At 36.6% G+C, this 19,450-nt stretch overlaps 1 protein-coding gene across 1 annotated transcript in view; it reads left to right on the top strand.

The window, feature by feature from the left end:
- nr3c2 (nuclear receptor subfamily 3 group C member 2) overlaps positions 1 to 19,450 on the top strand; it is a 103,125-nt gene extending 83,675 nt beyond the window's left edge. The window contains exons 8-9 of the mRNA XM_005810711.2: positions 10,178 to 10,335; positions 12,710 to 19,450. Of these exons, the coding sequence (XP_005810768.1) occupies positions 10,178 to 10,335; positions 12,710 to 12,865 (314 nt within the window). The 3' untranslated portion in view covers positions 12,866 to 19,450. The remainder of the gene's footprint in view (positions 1 to 10,177; positions 10,336 to 12,709) is intronic.

Here is a 19,450-nt window from a genome sequence, read left to right as displayed (position 1 = left end):
TTTGTCTGTAAAGATGCTTGCCCAAAACTCCTTAAGAGACATAGTTTCAGCTTCAGCCAGTTCAAATTCATTAAAGAAATTCTGTTTTGGCTTTTTAGACAACAAAATGTTTATTTTCTTATTTTAAAAATGAACTGAATTGTTTATTTGCAACTTTTAAAGTATTTGTAATGTTGTATAAAAAAGATTAAGTGGTTGAATGAAAAATCTGTAGAATAAATGATTACTTAAATAATCGCAGCCCTATGCTGGATGTCACACACCTGCCATAATGGAAGGGATTGGAACACCTGAGGTCAATCATTTGGACTGGTTAGTGAATGTTTTCAGCGATACAGTGTACATATGGTCTAACACGAGGATCGTCTGCAGTTTTTTCATTGGTGGAAGAAATTATGCTTTCAGAAAAAAGAAATTGTTTTCTCTCTGGTGTATGCTTCAAGTGTATCCCACTTTACCAAAATAGAAAAAGAAGAAAAATCACAATGTTGAATATGAAACAAGTTAAATTTGTTTTAGCAGAATCATGCCTAAAAATGTCTCTGTATGTAATTTATGCATAATTCTTTATAAAAAAAATTCTCAACTTTATGAATAAAATTAGAGCAGTTATAATTTGGATGTCTGTGTTAAAAAAAAAACTCCCACCTTGCTTTTACCAAAAGGCTGCTGTTCACATAGGAAGTGTACTGATAAGGTGTTTGGTGTTCTGCTCCAGCGCACACCTGAGACAGTTTTGGCAGGAGCAGCTCTTCTTGCACCCACTATCATGCTTTTATAAAGTCTGTGAGGTCACACTTTAATCTCATTCGTAGTAATCCGTTAACAAAGATCCAACCTGTGAAAACAGAGCTGATGTTGCAGAGAAACGTTAGCTATTTGCAAAGGAAAGGGCGACATTTTGCCACTCTGTGACGGAAAGGATTTCTGCTCTTGTTTGATTTTAACCAACAGAAAGCCTCATCCTGATGCCACATCCTGCCAAAGTGCACCTACAAACTCTGAAGCCATATTTGAACAGAGTTGTTCAGATAAAGTTTCTTCTTTTGTGACTGTTATTGTCATTTTAATTATAATAGATAAATATGTCTTAAATGGCAAAAAAAAAGAAAGAGTTTTAGTTACTGTGCCTTTTCTACATATTTTTGCCACATTAGAAGCACAAAGTTCAAGATGTAAAATTTGATTTTTTTGTGACAGACAAAAAGATGCATAGCTGGGAGGTGAAAGCAAAATGATTTGAGGTTTTCCAACAATTTTCACAAATAAATATGTGTAAAGTGCATTTTGCATTCAGCTTTACTGAGTTTGCAATTTGTTGAACCATTTGTGCTGCAAGCCTCATGTTATTTGCTACATGTCTGTACAAATACAGACTGAAATTTTGTCAGGACCCTGACTTTTTTACTTTATTTTATTTTTTTAAGCTTTTATAGTTTGTGTGGTATTTATATTTTTTAATTGATTGAGGGTAATATTTCAAAGAACGATCCTTCAACACTGCACTGGTTTATAAGCACTCTCGTCCTTCTCATTTTAAATCAACAGTAAAACAATCTATGAGTGCAAAAAGGTGAGCAAATCTGTGGATAGTCTGATGCAGGTCATTAACTATTAACACTAGAGCACTTTGTTAAAATCAATCTAACACAAGAGGTTTGAAGCTTTCAAGTGACAATGCTTACTGCTGCTAAATGTGCCAAACTGCACATCTTTGTACATTTTTTATCACAGAATAACAATGTAACCATTTCCAATAGTTTTCTATATTCTTTTTAGAACTTTTTGGGAGTTATGTTGAACTTGGTCCTTCATTATCTGCGTCTGCTTTAGCCTGAAGCTAAGAGAAGTTTTGGCACAAATTCCTTCCCTCTCACTAACACTGCTCCTACTTTGTGATTTCAAGATGTAAATTAGGCAAACTTTGTGCTGTTAGATCTCACCTGCAGAAGCCACAATGTGTTAATGTCAGGTACAAGATTTAGGGTGACAATTAGTCCAGGTATTTCACTTTTCTCCTCAGTATATTTAAGACAGAAATACAGAAGGCTAAACGTGAGTTTTTGTCCTGTTTTTCTCATAGTAGCCTAAATACTGTGTGGGTTTTTGTCCTTTTGAATGAATGTAAACTAATGTGCAACAGGGGGAATATGTCGTTATTCCCCCTGTTTGGAGCAAATCTGAGCTACAAAATTTTAGTCGGCAGGTCAAACTTTTTAAAGATCGGTGATCAGTGCAGATATATGAATGAAGATGGCATTTACACACCAACAGCATAAAAAATAGACATGTAAGATGAGCAGATCATGGCATTCTCACTTAATTGAACTGTTTCTTTGTCGGTATTCATGGTTCATAGCATGGCTGAGGTGTTTGTCTAATCTCACAATATTATTATAGTATTCACAGTTTAACTGTATGAATTGTACTATAATAATACCTATAATGTAGAACAAATTTTCATTTGGTGGAGCAGTTTTTCAGACTTTTATGGTTTTCTATGGTATTACAAAATGGATAAACACTCATTATCACCAAGGTATAAAACAAAGGAATAATTTCTTTATTAAGGGAAACATAACCATTGTTTTGTCTTTTCACAGACAGGTTCAGTATGTTTTTTCCATGAGAAGAGTGATAGATTTTTTTCATTATAAATGTTAATGGGAACTTTATGAGAATCCAATAGTGTTCCTGAAACAATTTCTTCAGTTTTTGTTGTATTTATTTTATCACTTTATTGTACAACCTAATCAACATCATTGATCCTGGGATGAGTGTCCTTTATTGCTGTGGAGTATTTTACCTTTACTTGCTTTGACTATTATTTTTCTGTTGTCATGACTCCCATTTCTTTTCAAAATCTTAAATACCTTAAGAGCATTTTCATTTCATCCAGTTATATTTGCTGTATTTTCATTTTCTTCCCAAAATATCATGTTTGAATATTTTTTAAAAGGTTTTGTTGGCTGTAGTGGCCTTTGTTTGAAAGTAGTTTGATGGGAAATCAGGAATCAAACTTGCGACCATCACCACGAGGACTAAGGCCTCAAAACGTGGGTCGTGCTTTGCCCCTACGCCACCACAGCATCCCCATGTTTGAATATTTTTTAGTTTTAGTTACAGACTTGCCATATTTGAATGTAACATCTTTTTTATCCATTTATAGCTGGTCATGGTAGCATGTGGCCTTTACTGAACCACAAGTGCTAAGTTTTGGGAGAGATTAATTAGGAGAAAGAAACTAAGGAGCTAAAATATATAAACATGAAAAATAACACCGGTTCAGAAGATGAGTTAGTGTTAGTAAATGAGAACAGGTGCACATGAACTGGGAGGAAGAAAGAAAAGACTATGAGTGCAGCGGGATGGCAGAACGGCTCCTTCTGTTGCCGTGGCCTCCCTCTCCTCTCCTCACTGGTTCTCTGGAGGTTTTCCAGAAAGCCCCGCTGCACTTAATAAAGGCCAGTCAAGCGCCAGGCAAAGCTCCAAGACCTGCTATTTTTCTGCACTTCCTTAAAACCCCGACTGGAGTTCTGTAAGAGCGAGTGGAGATAAAAGAGGCGTGGATGCAGAATAAAAACGGGGGATTGGAGGTGCTTCACAGACGGTTAATTTTACTTCAGATTAGGGCTGCTGTAAAAGATTATTTTAGTAATTGAGTATCTATTGATTATTCTGATGACAAATTGAATAATCTGCAGTAGCTACTTATGCTAGTAAACGATTACATAATAGAGAAAACGCTGGTAAGTAAACAATTTGGTTCCTTTTTTAAACAAGAACACATTTATTGCTTAAAATAAAACATTCAAACAGCCATTTTAGTCTCGGGCTTTGAGTATAAAAAAGTATTTTAAAGTGCAAAAACAACAAAAGGTTAAACATTTCACATTAACTTTTACAATTAAAAACAAACAATAAAATTAGGAATTAGTAAACAGTCTTTTATATTACACAATTTCAGCCTAAAGTTTGAAGTATGAAAGAGCTTTGTTATAAAATTGATATTTCTAATCTACTATGTTTTTCCACGCCATTACTTTTCTTCATAAGGAAGTTCAACAAGCAACAAAATAGAGCTAAAATATATTAAGAAAATACTAAAAAAAAAGGAAAGACAGTTACATTATGAAGCATGCAGACAGCAAAGCCAGAGGTCTGGAAGTGTTTTAAACTGGTACCAGTTTTTTTTTTATTGTTAATTAACATTTTAATATAATTTAGGTTATTTATTTCGAACAGACAAAAATTGAAAACAATAAAAAGTAAAATTAAAACAAATTATCATGCCCAATGACAAAATTTTACATTGCACTTTTTGCCTCTTTCTTGATGCCGCTGCTCTCTTTCCCTCTCCATTTGTTCCGTAGCTAGCTGCTAATAGCACTTAGCATTCATCAACAGCTCATTGGTGGAAGTGAGAGTGTTGTGCAACCCAAAAAACATCTGGCTGGAACACAGTGAGCTAATTTAGTAAAATTTCACAAGAAATTTTAATGCTTGAGATACTCGAATAATTTGCCGAATCGTTCCAGCCCTACTTGTGATTTCAAATTTAGTCATCATAAAACTGTGAAATCTGAGGGATTAAGATGAGGAAAATAATCATCCTGCGATGGTCCAAAGCCCGCATGACGAAGTGCTGGTACTGGAGAGGAGTTTGGCTTGGTTCCCCTGCAGGCATTGTAGGAAGCCCTTGTTCAAATGTGATAGCTGGACATTGTTTACAGAGGAGGTGTCAAAACCCGTCAGCTGAGGACGCACTACAGTCAGGGCTGGTGTGTGTGCCTTTGGGCGGGCTTGTAAAAGTACATTTGTATGCTACATAAGGTGAACGAGCGAAACACAAAGAGGAAAAGTGGGATAAAGAGAAAAGAGACAAGGGCTGTTATTTCTCTGTGACCTTGGCTAAGGTTTCACTGAGCCTGCGGTGTCTTATGACCCTATTTGGATTTGGTACAAAAGCAGTGGCCTGTTCAAACCAGTTAAGCTCCTCGTCTCCTCACAAACACAGAGGGTCTGCATTTAAAGTATTCTCTTTATTCATTTGGTTTGTTCGTGTGCTTGAATTTGTGCTTTTTACTAATCAGGCTAAGAGCAGGTGGGTCAGGTGTTCAGGCACTTTACTGGACTCAACAGAGCTTTGATCATCACACATTCACTGCTGAACACAGCTGATCTTGTCTCTTACATGCATTACACTGCAGCCTTATTCTGTTTACAAATGAACATTTCTTCCTTTGCTTCAGGTGCACATACAGTCTGAAGGTCAAAGGTTTACAACAAGTCATCGTCACCATGAATGTTGTATTAATTGCTGGCTTTTAATGTTTTATTTGAACTGTTCTTTCTCCTGAGTGGAATAATAATGCAACAAAAAGCTGCATTAACCTCAAACAAACAATAGTTTTGTCCCCCAGAAGTTTTAATTTGATTTTTACAATCCAACTGACGTTTGTTTAAACATATTTTATGAAGATGCCCTTGACTCTGAATGCATTCTGTCTGGATAATTGACTAACCTTTTCTTTGGTATTGATTAAAATAGTTTGTTTTCCATTAGGTTTCTAACCTTGATCTTTAAACAATCCTGCTAATAAAATCACTCAAAATCACATAGTATGGAGTGAACAATCACAGCCAGTTTTTTAATCTGTTTCCATTTAAATAGTAATTAAACTGAGAAGAAAATCACCCTTTAAAAAAAAAGAAGCAACTTCTCTATTCTGTACATCTTACTAGAAATCATGGTAGGTTTTTCAGTGTTTGCAGAATGAAGTATTGCTATGTACTCTAAGTACGACTATTTTTGGGGGGTTTTTTAGTGTTTTTAATACATTTTTGTTTTTTGAGGAGTTTCACTTGTCTTCTGTATGGCCTTAACCAGCACATGACTCGGGTAGAAACATTTAGCTTTTCCTTGTGGATAGCAACAAATGTTACTTGTGCTTGAAGGTGTAAATTTTTGAGCAGCTTCATTTCTTAACTGGTAATGATTTGGTCCACAATGATTTAAAACTGACTTCCCAGAGGCGAATCATGCAGGTGTTTCACAATATCCCAACCAATATCCTTTCTTCTAAAGAAATTTAGTTTAACTCAGTTCAATTTGAAAATAATATTTATCCCAAAGGAAAATAAAATGTTGTTGTTAGTCGTGTCATCTAAAAGAGTGTTTGCGGACGGTAATGGTGTGTGCAGGAAGACACTGACTGAATGACAGTATTATGACTATCATGACAGGAAAAAAGATGATATTACACAGTAAAATGTCCTGGATGACACCACTGGTTATTAGCAAACACTCCTAATCCTTCTCATTTGCTTTTGCTGCTCCACTTTAACTCTGTCTGGTCGTCTGGTTAGAATGCCAGACAGAGAGACGTAAGAGTTTGGGACATGATCGATGTAAGAACTTCCTCCTCTTTGAACCTCCTCCCTCTCTCTCTGCTCTGCATCCTCAAAACGTCCTTTTAGACTCTTCTGGGATCTGGGGTCGTAGTTCAGGTATTATTTGAGCTTTTGAGATGCTAACCACCTGCTCCGGTTGTAAATAATAATAATTAAAAAAAAAAAGTTAAAAGAAACACTTTGTTGCCACAGTTACGCATCATAACAACAAGTAAGAGTAAAAATCCATCCAGCTCACAGTATCCAAAACCAAAGGAAAAATTTGTCCATAAAACCAATGGCTCTACCAAAAATAATGTATTAAAGTTACAAAAAGAACAAATCAGAGCTGCCACTATGAAACGCACAGTTCTAGAGTTCAGCATAAAGCTTTGCCAAATAATATCACATCCAATTAACTTGCAGTTCAGATGGCTTTTCCATCTTGTGTAAATATAAAATTCTCTTTATTAGATCTACACTGTGGTTCTTTGTGCTTTTATTGCTTTGAGTGATAAATCCAAATGAGTGCTGTCAAACAAATCCTTCTTACTCTGATAAATAGAAACCACCAGCAGCAGTCAATCCTAATCACATACTAAAAGTTAAAAGGCCCCGGCTCTGTCACATTCAGACACCCTGCAACTTTGATCACTGCTCATTGAAAGAAATCATTAAAAACCCAAATTAATGGCCTTTATGCCCATTATGAAAACCAGTAAGCAATTCACTGGACCTACAGGAATGTCGATAAATAAGAACTACAGCCTTGTTGAAGGCGTAATGCAGAAACAAAAATCCATTTACTACCAAATTATACAAATGCCCTATTTTTGGGCCACATGTGGAGAAACCCTGTGAATGCCAGTCCATTTTCACAGCAAGGTCCATTTGGGTCAGTGAGAGACAAACAAAAGGTCCGAATGTGACCCTCAGTTTTAGCACGTTCTCATCATGTCAGCCATGAAATGTAGCGCAGGACTCCCAGCCTCTGCAGAGGAGAACAATCTGTTTTTCTATCTGCTCTCAGCTCCATGTACATTAGGCCTGGAGGTGTCTGTGTGTTAAAGAAACAGTGAAAAGGATAACACAGCGAGGGAAGAAGGCAACAGAGCACACATCTTCACAGTTACAGTGTTTTATCCTCTGAGACTTGCAATTCAAACACGTCCTTTCGGTTGTGTTATTTTGTAAATTCTTCTACAAGCAGTGTTAGTTCACCCGAGGTTCACGGGATACTTACAAGTACAGAAGAATATAATCCAATTTAACACTGTCTGTGACTGGGTGTGTGTGTGTTGGGGTCGATTCTTTCAACCCATTAGAGCTGAGAATAGTGCAGTCTACTGTGCAAAACACAATTGCCACGGGTTTGTAGGTTTCAGTTTGAGCGTTTGTCTCGGTGCGTTGTGTTTACTTCCTGTTGCATCTTGGTGGATGGTTTCAGTTTTTGCCTTCTCTGCCTCAGCCAACATGTGAACATATGTGGGTCTCATATGAGAAGCTGAATATGTGTCAGATTCCAAACCTCGAGAGCAGGTGTCCCACAGTTTTCAGATATGTCTCTGCTTCAACACCTGAATCAAATAACGAGGTCATTAGCAGGACTCCGGAGAACTTGGCTGCATGCCGATCAGGCAATCCAGTGTTGGACCAGCAGGGACTAACGCTGCGTTCAAGTTACCTTGGAAATCGGAACGCTGGGTGAGACAACAGACTGACCTAATAACATTCCAATTAAGAAGTCAAGATTTCCACTTGGTCTTTCATGATAACAAATTTTGCTGGACAATAAATGATCCCAGAAGTTATTGCGATAAACAATAATATTGTTGTTTTGAGACCATTTACAAGTGATGTAATGGTATTTGCATAATAATGCAAGATCACATTCTGAAAGATCAATAAACTTTTAATTCTTATGAACATTTACCACATTTAAAATATCCAAAATAGATTAACAAAAGAAAAGAAACAACAAATCAAATGAATTATGAAGTCTCTGTAAACAAAATAACATGGGAAATATTAAATGTAAAATAATCTGCCAGTGAATCTTAGCACTTTTTCATCAATATTAAGTAATTAACTTAAAATAAGCTAATATATGTTACTGAAAAGTTACTTACTTCAAGAGTACTAAGATATTCACACTAGAAGCTAGACCAAAAAACTTGGTAAGATTTTGTGTTTTTGCAGTGAATTTGTCCTGTTTTAAAGCTGATTAAATGTAAATACATTATTTGCACTGAGCCAATAACCTTAGTGCGAAGGTTGCAGTTGTTTGTTCACTAACTGAGCCTAAGTTCAAAAAGATTTACAGTTAGATTTACATAATTGTTTTCTGAGAACTTTCAGTGAATGAATTTGTTCATAAATGTAAACTGGAGAACTAATTACAGCTTGAAATGGTGCATGTGATAATAGGGAGTTGCTAAAAAGGCTTAAATCACCAACAGAGAGAAAATGCCCCCTAAATCAGGCTTGCGTGTGGGAGTTGAAGCCTAATTCACCAAGCACCTCTAATTACCCTTTACGCAGTTCCACATCCCGCCATTAAAGGAGCACACTGGTGGCTGCATATGTCTTGGCCCGTTTTCTGCAAATCGTGTTAAGCGAATGCTTGCCAGCCAATTCTAAGCTGTATCAAGCTTACTCCATGTTGTTTAAAATTTGGATGTTCAAATGTGAATGTTTTCTTTTTTGTAATCTGAAGACATCTTAAGGAGCTGAGGGTTGAAGCAGTGGGTCTCTCCAAACTCTGAATGTCTGAATTTGTGAAGTTTTGAACCTGTTCTATGAGGGAAACAGATTAAAATAACACTCAAGTGTTTTTGAATTGAAAAAAAATCTCTGTGTTTATTACAGAAATGTGAATTTACTGAGATGTTGAAGAAGCTCGGGTTCAGCTCGTCTGGATTGTTGGGTTTAGTTTCTCCTATCATCTTGTGCGCAGATGGGCTCTCGATGGGGTTTAGGTCAGGCCAGTTTGCTGGCAAATCAAACACAGTGATACTTCGGTCATTAAAGCAGGTACTGGTTCTTCTGGCAGCCGGTTCCAAGTCCTGCTGGAAAATGACGTCTGAAAGCCCATTAACCTCAACAGCAGAGGGAGGAAGGATGTGCTCTAAGGTTACCTTTAGACCTGAGACTTGAGAAAACATAGTGGATGACTGGCTCCCCATGTCATCACTGACTGTACGAACTTCACACTGAACCTCAGTCAACTTCTATTCTTTTCCTCTACACTCTGAGATCTTGACTTCCTCTCGAAATGCCTAATTTTCACCTGAATAGAGGATTTCCAACCACTAAGCACCATCCATCCATCCATTTTGTAACACCCTTGTCCCTAGTGGGGTCGGGAGGTTGTGCTGGTGCCCATCTCCAGCGAATGTTTCGGGTGAGAGGCGGGGTCACCCTGGACAGGTCGCCAGTCTGTCGCACCACTAAGCACCAGTCTAGTTCTTTTTCTTTTTGCTTTTTATACACTTTTTTCTTCCACTCAGCTTCCATTGAATATATACTTGGCTGTACTCTTTTTGACAATATTTGTTTTACCAGAGATGACAGGTAAAAATATCAAATGTCTGTTTTTTGACCAAACAAATTTTTGAAAGTATAATTTTTTTAGCTATTTGATAAAAAAGTAATCCTGACACACGTCAAACAACAACGTACAGATTAAGGCTTTTTTCATTATTATTAAAATGCTGCAGTATGGAAGTGTTATCTTTTTTTCTTTTGCTTTTTTTACTAAGTCCAAATAATATTCCTATTCCAGTTCCCAAAGAGGGTCTGAAGAACCAGGCTGCATTCGAGGAGATGAGGGTTAATTACATCAAGGAGCTGCGGCGTTCTGTGGGAAAGGCGACCAACAACTCCGGCCAAACCTGGCAGCGCTTCTTCCAGCTCACCAAGCTGCTGGACGCCATGCATGATGTAAGTTCCCCTGACCCAGTCCACGCCGCACACGCTTCCCTGCAAAGCCCCTCTTTTCTGAACTGCTGCCACTTCGGGCTTCTGCTCTTAGCGGAAAAGTTGAGTAAAATGGCAACATAGTGGATTTTGGTTAATGCTTTAGTTAGCGGTTCAATAGCATTGTGTGGTTTGAAGTGAGGATAATTGCATCCCTGAGGGGGAAGGCGGAGTTATTTTGGAAGAGGCAGTGGCCACGCTGTATTGGTGAATGGAACAGAGGAGAATCGATACCTGCTCCCGGTTTATTGGATCAGGGCGCTGAGGTGTCACTGTGGGAAATGTGCTAAATGACAGTCACGTTTCTATGCACGGGGTCGGCTGGCGCAAAAGCAAAGCCTGGAGGTGAAGATCAGCAAGCGGGAAGTCATGAAAATAACTGACCAGAATTAATTCAGCCTTATGATTAAGTAATTGGGGTTTGTGCTGACAGAATGACCTTTCTCTCAGGGAGAGCTGGGTAGAGAAAAAAAATAAAAAACGTGCTGCCCCCAAGTGGTCAACAGAATAGAGCAATGAAGGAAATTTTCCTGAACGGGGAGAAATAAAATAAAATGTTCCTGTTTTCGAATGAAGACAAGAAGCTGCCCTGCAACAGTGTTCAGACCATTTAAATGTTTCCCCATTTTGTCAAGTTACTGGGATTTTATGTGATAGACAGAAATAAGGTAGCATGTAATCGAGGAATAGAGAATCAATCAACTATAATTTCCTTTTTTTTAACAAAAGAAAAAATCAGATTTTTTAAGTTTAGCCAAACTGAGTCAACATTTAGGAGAACCAGATTTTGCTGTAACTGCAGCTGCACGTCACATCCCTACCTGCCTTGCACATCTAATTCAGAATCGTTGTCCTGCTGAAAGGTCAAAACCATGCCCATGGCATGACACTGCCACCTCCATGTTTTACCGTAAGGTTTGTACACTGTAAAATCATAGAATCTCACCAAGTATTTTTTTGATAGTTTCTATTTATATATCTTAGTGTGCATAAAATACAACAAAACTAACTTGCAAGTAACTTTTCAGCAAGATATAGGAGCTTATTGTAAGTCAGTAATTCCTTAATATTGTTGAAAAAGTACTAGTTTCATTGGTAGATTATTTCACTTTTAACATGAGACAATTTTCTTATAAGTGAAATAATTCACCAAGTTGGATTAGAACATATTTTTTATTAATATTAACAAATTATTGACTTGAGGCAATCTCCTACTTATTGCTAAAGTAACTTGTAAGTTTGCTTTGTCTTATTTCAAGTGTACTAAAATATTTGCAGTGGAAACTTGACAAAAATCCGTGGGAAGATTTTGTGTTTTTGCAGTGTATATGATGTGCAGTCTGAGTTGTCTGCCTCTCCGTTTCTGTGAGATGTTCAACGTTTGGATATTGTTTTCTATCCTGACTCTGCTTTAAACTTTTCCACAACTTTCCTCCTGACCTGCCCGCTGTGTTACTTGCCCTCATGCTGCTGTTTGTTTACTAATTCTCTCTAACGCAGAACAGCTGGGTTCATGCTGAGGTTAAATTACACACAGGCAGATTTTTACTAGTTTGGGAAATCCTACAGAATATCAGCATTTAATTAAGGGTGTTAGAGTACAGAGGGGTATCAGGACCAGATTAAGATATATTTTTTTTTTACATTACAAGAGTGAAATCATAATATTATGAGAATAAACTCTTACTATTAGCAAAATAAAAATAGAATATTGCCAGAAGAAAAGCGTAAAAGTGTAAGAAAAAAATTGTTTTAAGGTGAAAAATAAAATAATCAGGATGTGATGTGACGTACTTGGCAAGTCCATCTTGTTCTCTCTTCAATGTATGCACAACCATTTTAAAGTCATGCTGGTGGCAGTAATTTAATGCTAATATGTATTTCCTAACTGGAAAACCGATTCCAAAGCAAAGCTTTACAAACATTCCACATTTATATTTTTAATATTTTTTTGTGTAGAATATCTCAGAAAATTAAAACTTCATTCTTTTAATATTCAAACTGTATTTTGGTGATATGACTGTATTTTCCTATTGTTCTGACTTTATTCTCATGTTATTTAGACTTTGTTATCATAAGACTTTATTTTTGTAATATTATAACTTTATTATCATAATTATGGCAACGCATGCCACACATTTTAACTTTTATAAGAGATTTGAAAAATTTACAAAATTTTCTGCATGAAGTATCATTACACTTCATTTTGTGTTAAATTTATAACAAATTTTTGGGTTGTACAATGTTAAAAAAAATCTAAGCAGTAATAAGATCTTTGCAAGGCCAGTTTATGAAAGTGAGTTCTGTTTTCATTAAGTTTTGTGTTTGTGATGTGCAGCTCGTTGGGAACTTGCTGGACTTCTGCTTCTACACCTTTCGTGAGTCGCAGGCCCTGAAGGTGGAGTTCCCCGAAATGTTGGTTGAGATCATCAGTGACCAGATACCAAAGGTGGAGTCGGGCCTTACTCACACTATCTACTTCCACAAGAAGTGACTCGCTGCAAAGCCGGAGCAGAAGTGGCATTAAGAACCGAGAAAGAAAGAAGAAAACGAGGTTCAGGGAAGGGAATGTGCGCAAGAAAGGCCTGATCTGTCGGCCCCTCACCCTGCCGCCCTCTGAGGTGGCGTCCTCGCCTCGGATCGCAGTCGAGTGGAGTGGTGAGGAGAAGGATTTGATCCTGAAGTCGCCATAAGCATCTTAGAGCTGTGAATAGTTTGAGACATCGAGCACGACACGCCGAAATTGACTTTTGACAAACCTGACGAAAACACCCTGATGTACACCCATGCAACCCTGCCCCAAAGATGAAAACAGTATTCTGTGGAGATAAAGCCATACATCACCTAGAATATATTCACACAGGAGTAGATGGAAAATTAACACACTTACATGCCTTCCCGTAAATGCCCTCCACCTGCACTATATTGAGATTCCCTTACAAATCCACTGAAAAGTTGTTGTTTTTCTTAAATTGCAAATATTAAATCTAGCTTATGCAATCTTAAAAAGAATAATTACACTTGGAAATATCCTGCTTAGACTAGTAAGTTAGCTCTGCGTGTAGCAGCAAAGGACTTCATGTGGAGGCTGCAGGCCTCTGTGAAGATAACCCAAGGGCTATACAGGTATCATCATAAGCTAAATGACGACATCAGATCTAACAAGTCCAAGTTTGGTTCACAAGTCTGCATCGTGACGGCCATTAATGACATCGACACATACACAAGTTTAAATATTTGTAGTGAAACAATCAAGACTATTATGCAAAAGTCCAAAGCTTGAGCTGTTTTGAAATGAATATATCTCTCAAGTGTGAAGAAAGCTTGAACATGAAACTCCCGTGACTACTTCAGAGACATTGTGTTATATATTGATGCAACACTTTACCTTTTCTGCAGAAAAAAAATAAACAAAGTTAAAAAAAATTTTTGCAGGATGAAATAATGCATTTACAGAAACAATTTCAGTAAGAGTCGACTGATAATGGATTTGACTGAGGTGAATCTACAGTAATAGCTGTCATTTGTGTTATCTCCAGAGCAGCTGTCCAAATGTCTGTTTTTACCCACAATGAAGCTAAACCAGCCCTTTGTGAACCAACACTTATCTACTCTTCCCAGAGACAATAAAAAAGCATTTTATAGAAGGGTTCGTTTTTTTTTGACAAGCCAGTCATTTTACATTAAGGTGCTTCATTTCTACAAAGCGAGGCGAGACGTAACATGTACAGTAACAAATAGACAGCCCAGACACTACAATATATATGGACTCAAAGTCTGAACACACATACTCTGTAAAGTTTATATTATCCAACGTGGAGCATTACTCTGCTTACAGCTAACACATCAATACCGAGCGAGTTTGTACAGGTATTAACACCATTCTCCTCAGTTGATGTACAGAAGATGTTTTAAGGTACGTGTTAATGAAGAACAGATTATTCTGCTCAAACGGTCAATTTTCCCAATGTAGATTCCTCTTTTTTTCCTCCTATATTTGGGCCAAGTCGTATTACTTTCACTACGGTCTTCTGGGCCATTTAATAGTCTCACACCCCACTGGTTTCTGGATGGTTGTGGAAAACTACAATGATGCTACTGAAAAGCGACAGAGAAGGTAACAAGTGTGTGGGGAGGTGTGATTGTTATCCAGTTATTGTGCCCTGTAAGTGTGTATTTACATGTGTGTATGAAGTTTGTGTGTATTTTTTTTTATCTCTCTCTCTCAGACAGCATGTGAATAGTTTATCTGCTCTTTCAGTGTAGGTTATTATGCACACATGTCATAGATTTTAACCATATCCTGTTTCCACATTTAGATTTGCACAGAGGAGGAACAATGTGAAATGATACATTAGCGCAGCTAGCAGGGACTGTTTGTTCCTTTAAGCAACTCTCATAACAGAGGGAGAGATTTCAGCATGGTCACCTAGCCTAAAATCAGACAGCATAATATTAGCCACTTAGCCTGGTGCTGGTGTGCTGCATTAGAGCACCAGCACCTCTCAAAGCCGGCCCAAGGCTTAGCAAGCTAAGCAGCCCCCAATATCAGTGACTTAATTCACTAAAGGGATGCACCGACCATCAGCTGAGTTTTAACTTGACAGGACATAATCAGGAAACTAAAACATCAGATCATTTTTGGGTCAGCAAACATGCTATGCTACTGGACTGCGCAAGCTACAACACCCTTTGGTGTGGAAGGGTGTACTAAGGACAGAAAACTCAACATTAGCATTTTGTAGTAGTTTAAAGAAGCACAACGGGCATTTTAAATGTTTGGAAATTAGATGGGTATCTCACAAAATATTCGAAACATTGTCAAATGAGTATACTTAAAAAAATAAATAAAAATTTCTCTTTGATGCTCAGTGTCTTTTGAGGTTGGAAGGCAGCTTTGCCATCACCCTAATCTCTAGCTAACTCTATCAGGTTCATGTTTGGACTTTGACTGGGCCACTTCAAAATGTTTCTTACACTTCATCAGCTAGAAGAAAAATATAGGTAACATTGAAATGTTTCACTTTAAAGATAAGAATGTCAATAATGTTAGGCATAATTCTAATTTAAACGAGTAGAGCAATTTAAACAGATAACAGGAAGACTGATTGTGTTGTAGCCAAGTTGCTCTGATTTATTATCCTTTGTAGCTTTCAGCCTCTATCATGGAACATAGTGAGTTTTGGAAATGTCGGCTTTTGAAATAATCCACATTTTAGGGAATACACATGGAAGCTGTTGTTACAAAGCAAACTGATAATCGTACATTTAGGAGGCTAAAATTAAATCTGTATCTTAAAAATCAGGTTTAGGGCAACTGCCCTCTCAACTATTGAGGTGGTTGCTTTGCTCTTAAGGTAAATAATTAATGAGTGGTGATTAAGTTTATCCAATAGAAACCAAAATCAATTAAAATTGTATCCGAAAGGTCAGAGCTTCACAAAAACTTGTAATTGGCCACAAAAATCTGATCGGTGCATCTCTACTCGAACTAAAATGTTTCATTTTAATTTAATTTGACATATGAATATGTTCTATCAAAATAATAAAATTTGATAGTTTTGAAGAGCGTGACTGAAGTTACCATAGTTCAGTCATTTCTCCTGCTTGTGTCTGTGTGGGAATCACCTTTCATCAACACTGTAGCTGTAAATAAATAAATAACAATGAACCTTCACTTAATGCAGGATTCTGGCAGCTGCCTAACCAAATGAAGATGCCAGACAAATTAATTTGGGGCCCCAAATTTAATTCTGCTTCTGGCCCCACATAATCTTGGGTCGGCTCTGGAACCGTTCCACCAGACTTTTAGCTCTGTTCTGAGTTGAAGTTCATCTTCAGGCAAACAGAAGCCAGAATTTGTTTGTCTTTGGAGGTGTAGTAAATATAGTTTTAATGATGGGGATCAGAAAAGGGAGAGGGTTGTGTATTTTATTTCTTATTATTGTCAAATTGGGAGATCAGAGGTGGATGTGTCAAATTTTGTCATCCTGTTGGGTTTTTTTCTCCATAAATTATGGGAAAAAAATATATTGGGTAAGAATGTGGGGCTAACTTCCCCCCTTTCATTATACTCTACAGAAATATTATTTCAATGTTTTTTCTCCACTGCAATAATTTTCAGCGCCTTTCCAGAAAGGCTTCATTTAATCCTTTATTTTGCCCCCCTTTTGTTGTCCTTTTTAAAGAATAAAAAATGTCTAACAGTTCATAGAATGAATGGGAAAGTATTTTTGAGAGAATTATATTTTGCAGGAAAACAATATTTAAGTACTTTGTCTAAAAATGGTATCCTTTTTGTAATACAAAATGTTATTGCATGCTTTTTGATGAGATGTTTACATGTACTTAAAAAAAGGGAAACTTGTGCCTTTTTATCTCACCTGATTTACAGTTTTACAGTATATATTGTAAATAATAAGGCAAGTCTTTATGTTGAGTGTAGTATAAAACATTTCTACTTTAACCATCTTGTTAAACAGTTGGAAAAAAAAATGTGTTTCCCACTCGCCATGTTCTGTTTGTTGGCTCGCAGAGTAAGGGTTGGCACAGTGAAATGAATGTATCATATATTGTGAGAGACTTATGGCGCATACTACCTGAATGTTAGAGAGAGTACATTTATTATCTACTCACTGAGGACATTTTTTATTTTGCTTTTTTTATTTTCTTCATTATTGTTTCCTTAAACAAATAAAAAAAAAAATCAAAAGCACTTTTTTAAAAATTTTGTAACAAGCTGTATTAAGAAAGGGATCCTCTTTGCTGTTGATCTGATATCGTAACCATGGTGACAAAGATGACAAGCACTATAATAATAAAAACCAAGGAGTCACATACTGTTGAAACTGGGACATGTTAAAGGAAGTTATTGACTTTTTAGCACTGAAATATAAACAGGTGAACACATTAACACAGAATCACTGACTTCAACATAAGTTTGTGCTGGCGTTATTATTATTTATTTTATTTTATTGCAAATTATCAATTGAAAAGAAATGTGCATGAAGGTTTGGCCATCAAAGAAAATAATTTGACATAAAGAAAGGTAGATGCAGGATGTTGAAACTTCTGCAACCTCTCCAAGCGAGACTGGATGTCTCATTATAGGACATGTTTATGAGCTGTGAGTAAACTTAAGAAAAAACAAACTAATAAAATAAATTTTATGTTTGGTTCCATTGTGTTCACAAAATTATCTTCACACTGTAAATTAGGCTATTTGAAAACGTGAAAGGGAAAACTGTGATTTTTTTAGTTATTTTTTTTATGTTTTTATGTCTGTGGAGTTATAGTCAGTATCTACCTTCAGCAGACAGTAATCTGGATAATCTCTGTTGGGAGAAACTTAAGCTAATTTCTTAAGTAAAGAGTCTGAAAGTGGATTCAAAAACAACTTTTAAGGAACATATAGATTTCAAATGACCATGTAATGTTTTCAAGAAACACATTTTACTGACTGAGCGATGGATGCTTCACAACATGAGATTTGAACATAATCAGTTCTTTTAAAGACAGGCAGGAAGTATCTACTAACTTTAAAACACTTAAAGGAAATGTCGTCCAATTTGAACCACATATTGTTCCTGTTTATATTAATACAGTAAAATACAGTTTGTTTTATTGATTTTGCCATAATTTCATTGAAATTTAAAAATACAATGCAAAGCAAAGTTATAAAACAACCATTAAAATGTCAAATGCAATAATGTGAAGCGATTCATTTTGTATCTGGAATTGCTTATTCAGCCACATTTATTTGAAGCTTCAAAGCAGGACAAAAACAACTTCAAACCAATTCACTCTGCTGGGTAAAACACAGAATTTCAAGTTCCTGTGTAACATAATTTATAGATATTTTGCATTGCTTTGGTGTAGAGTACTTTAGAAATAATTTCATTTATATGTTTTGCATCAATGGATGTTGAGATGTCAAAGCTTTGTTACTGAACAACAGGTAAAAAGTTGTGATTGCTCCTGACTGTTTTCTAAATTTGTTTACCCCAGACTGTGAAAACTACATAGTTGTGGTTCAATACAAATACTTGAACATCTCAGAGTAAACAACAATTTTAAAGCACAAAGATTGGAGCAGAAATTCAATCTGGACTAGCCATTAGTAGGACTCTTTCATGGGAACTTCTGTTTCCCCAAACTGAGATAGTTCTGAAAGCTTTCAGCAGGTAACATACTGACTAATGACAAATCCACAAAATCCACACTTCAAATTTTTCCCAAACTATTCTTTACATTTTTACTGGCAAAATATGAGCTACAAACAGTGGGGGGATTAAAGTGTGACAGCAAAGTATTGAACCGGGAACACGGGGAGTGTTGGAAATAAGTGAGCATGGAAATCTATCTGTGCTCAAGCTGCATTGTTAGTAATTCAATATTTCCAACTGTCACTTTAACAAAGTGAGAGAAAAGAAAATCTTCTGCAAGTAAGTGCAATTCTCTGTCAGCAGACGGACCCGTGAGCTGTATTGACACTCTCATTCAACTTCCAGCAAAAAGTAAACAAGAATATTCACAACTGTCAGACTAGTTCCAAGAGAGGGAAGCTGATTAATGTACAGTTTATTTTTTGGTCATCAGTCATTACCTACTGCCAGCTATAAAACTTTCCCAAAACTCCAGGGAGCTGCATTGTCTTCTGAACAGTCCTCTTCTAAATTCACTCTCCTTTTTTGGCTTGTTTGTCTCACGATTAGTCTAACTGCTGTTCCTGACACTATTACGTCATTGTGTGTATGGAGTCATGTCATTGCCGTTTTTCAGAGTTGTGAATCGGGTGTAGACAGTCTAAGCCATATCTCCACGGCCATGGCAGTGCATTATTTATTAATAAATATATAAATATATATATATAAAAATATACAGAAATGCTTTTTTTCCAGATCCAAAAATACCTTTTTACTCAGTACAAGTTTTCTTAGCAAACATACAGTGAACCTCCTTCACCAAACCTCCTTCAGCAATTTTTGAAACCAGATACTACTGTATATCTTAATGCAGATATTGCCATACTTGTGTTTGCAGAAATATTGCAAGATTCTAATAAAACCATTACACTGAC

This window comes from Xiphophorus maculatus, chromosome 5 (assembly GCF_002775205.1).
Source record: "Xiphophorus maculatus strain JP 163 A chromosome 5, X_maculatus-5.0-male, whole genome shotgun sequence".
Lineage (NCBI taxonomy): Eukaryota > Metazoa > Chordata > Actinopteri > Cyprinodontiformes > Poeciliidae > Xiphophorus > Xiphophorus maculatus.
Note: the sequence above shows the minus strand (reverse complement) of the source record. Positions and strands in the feature narration are given on the sequence as shown.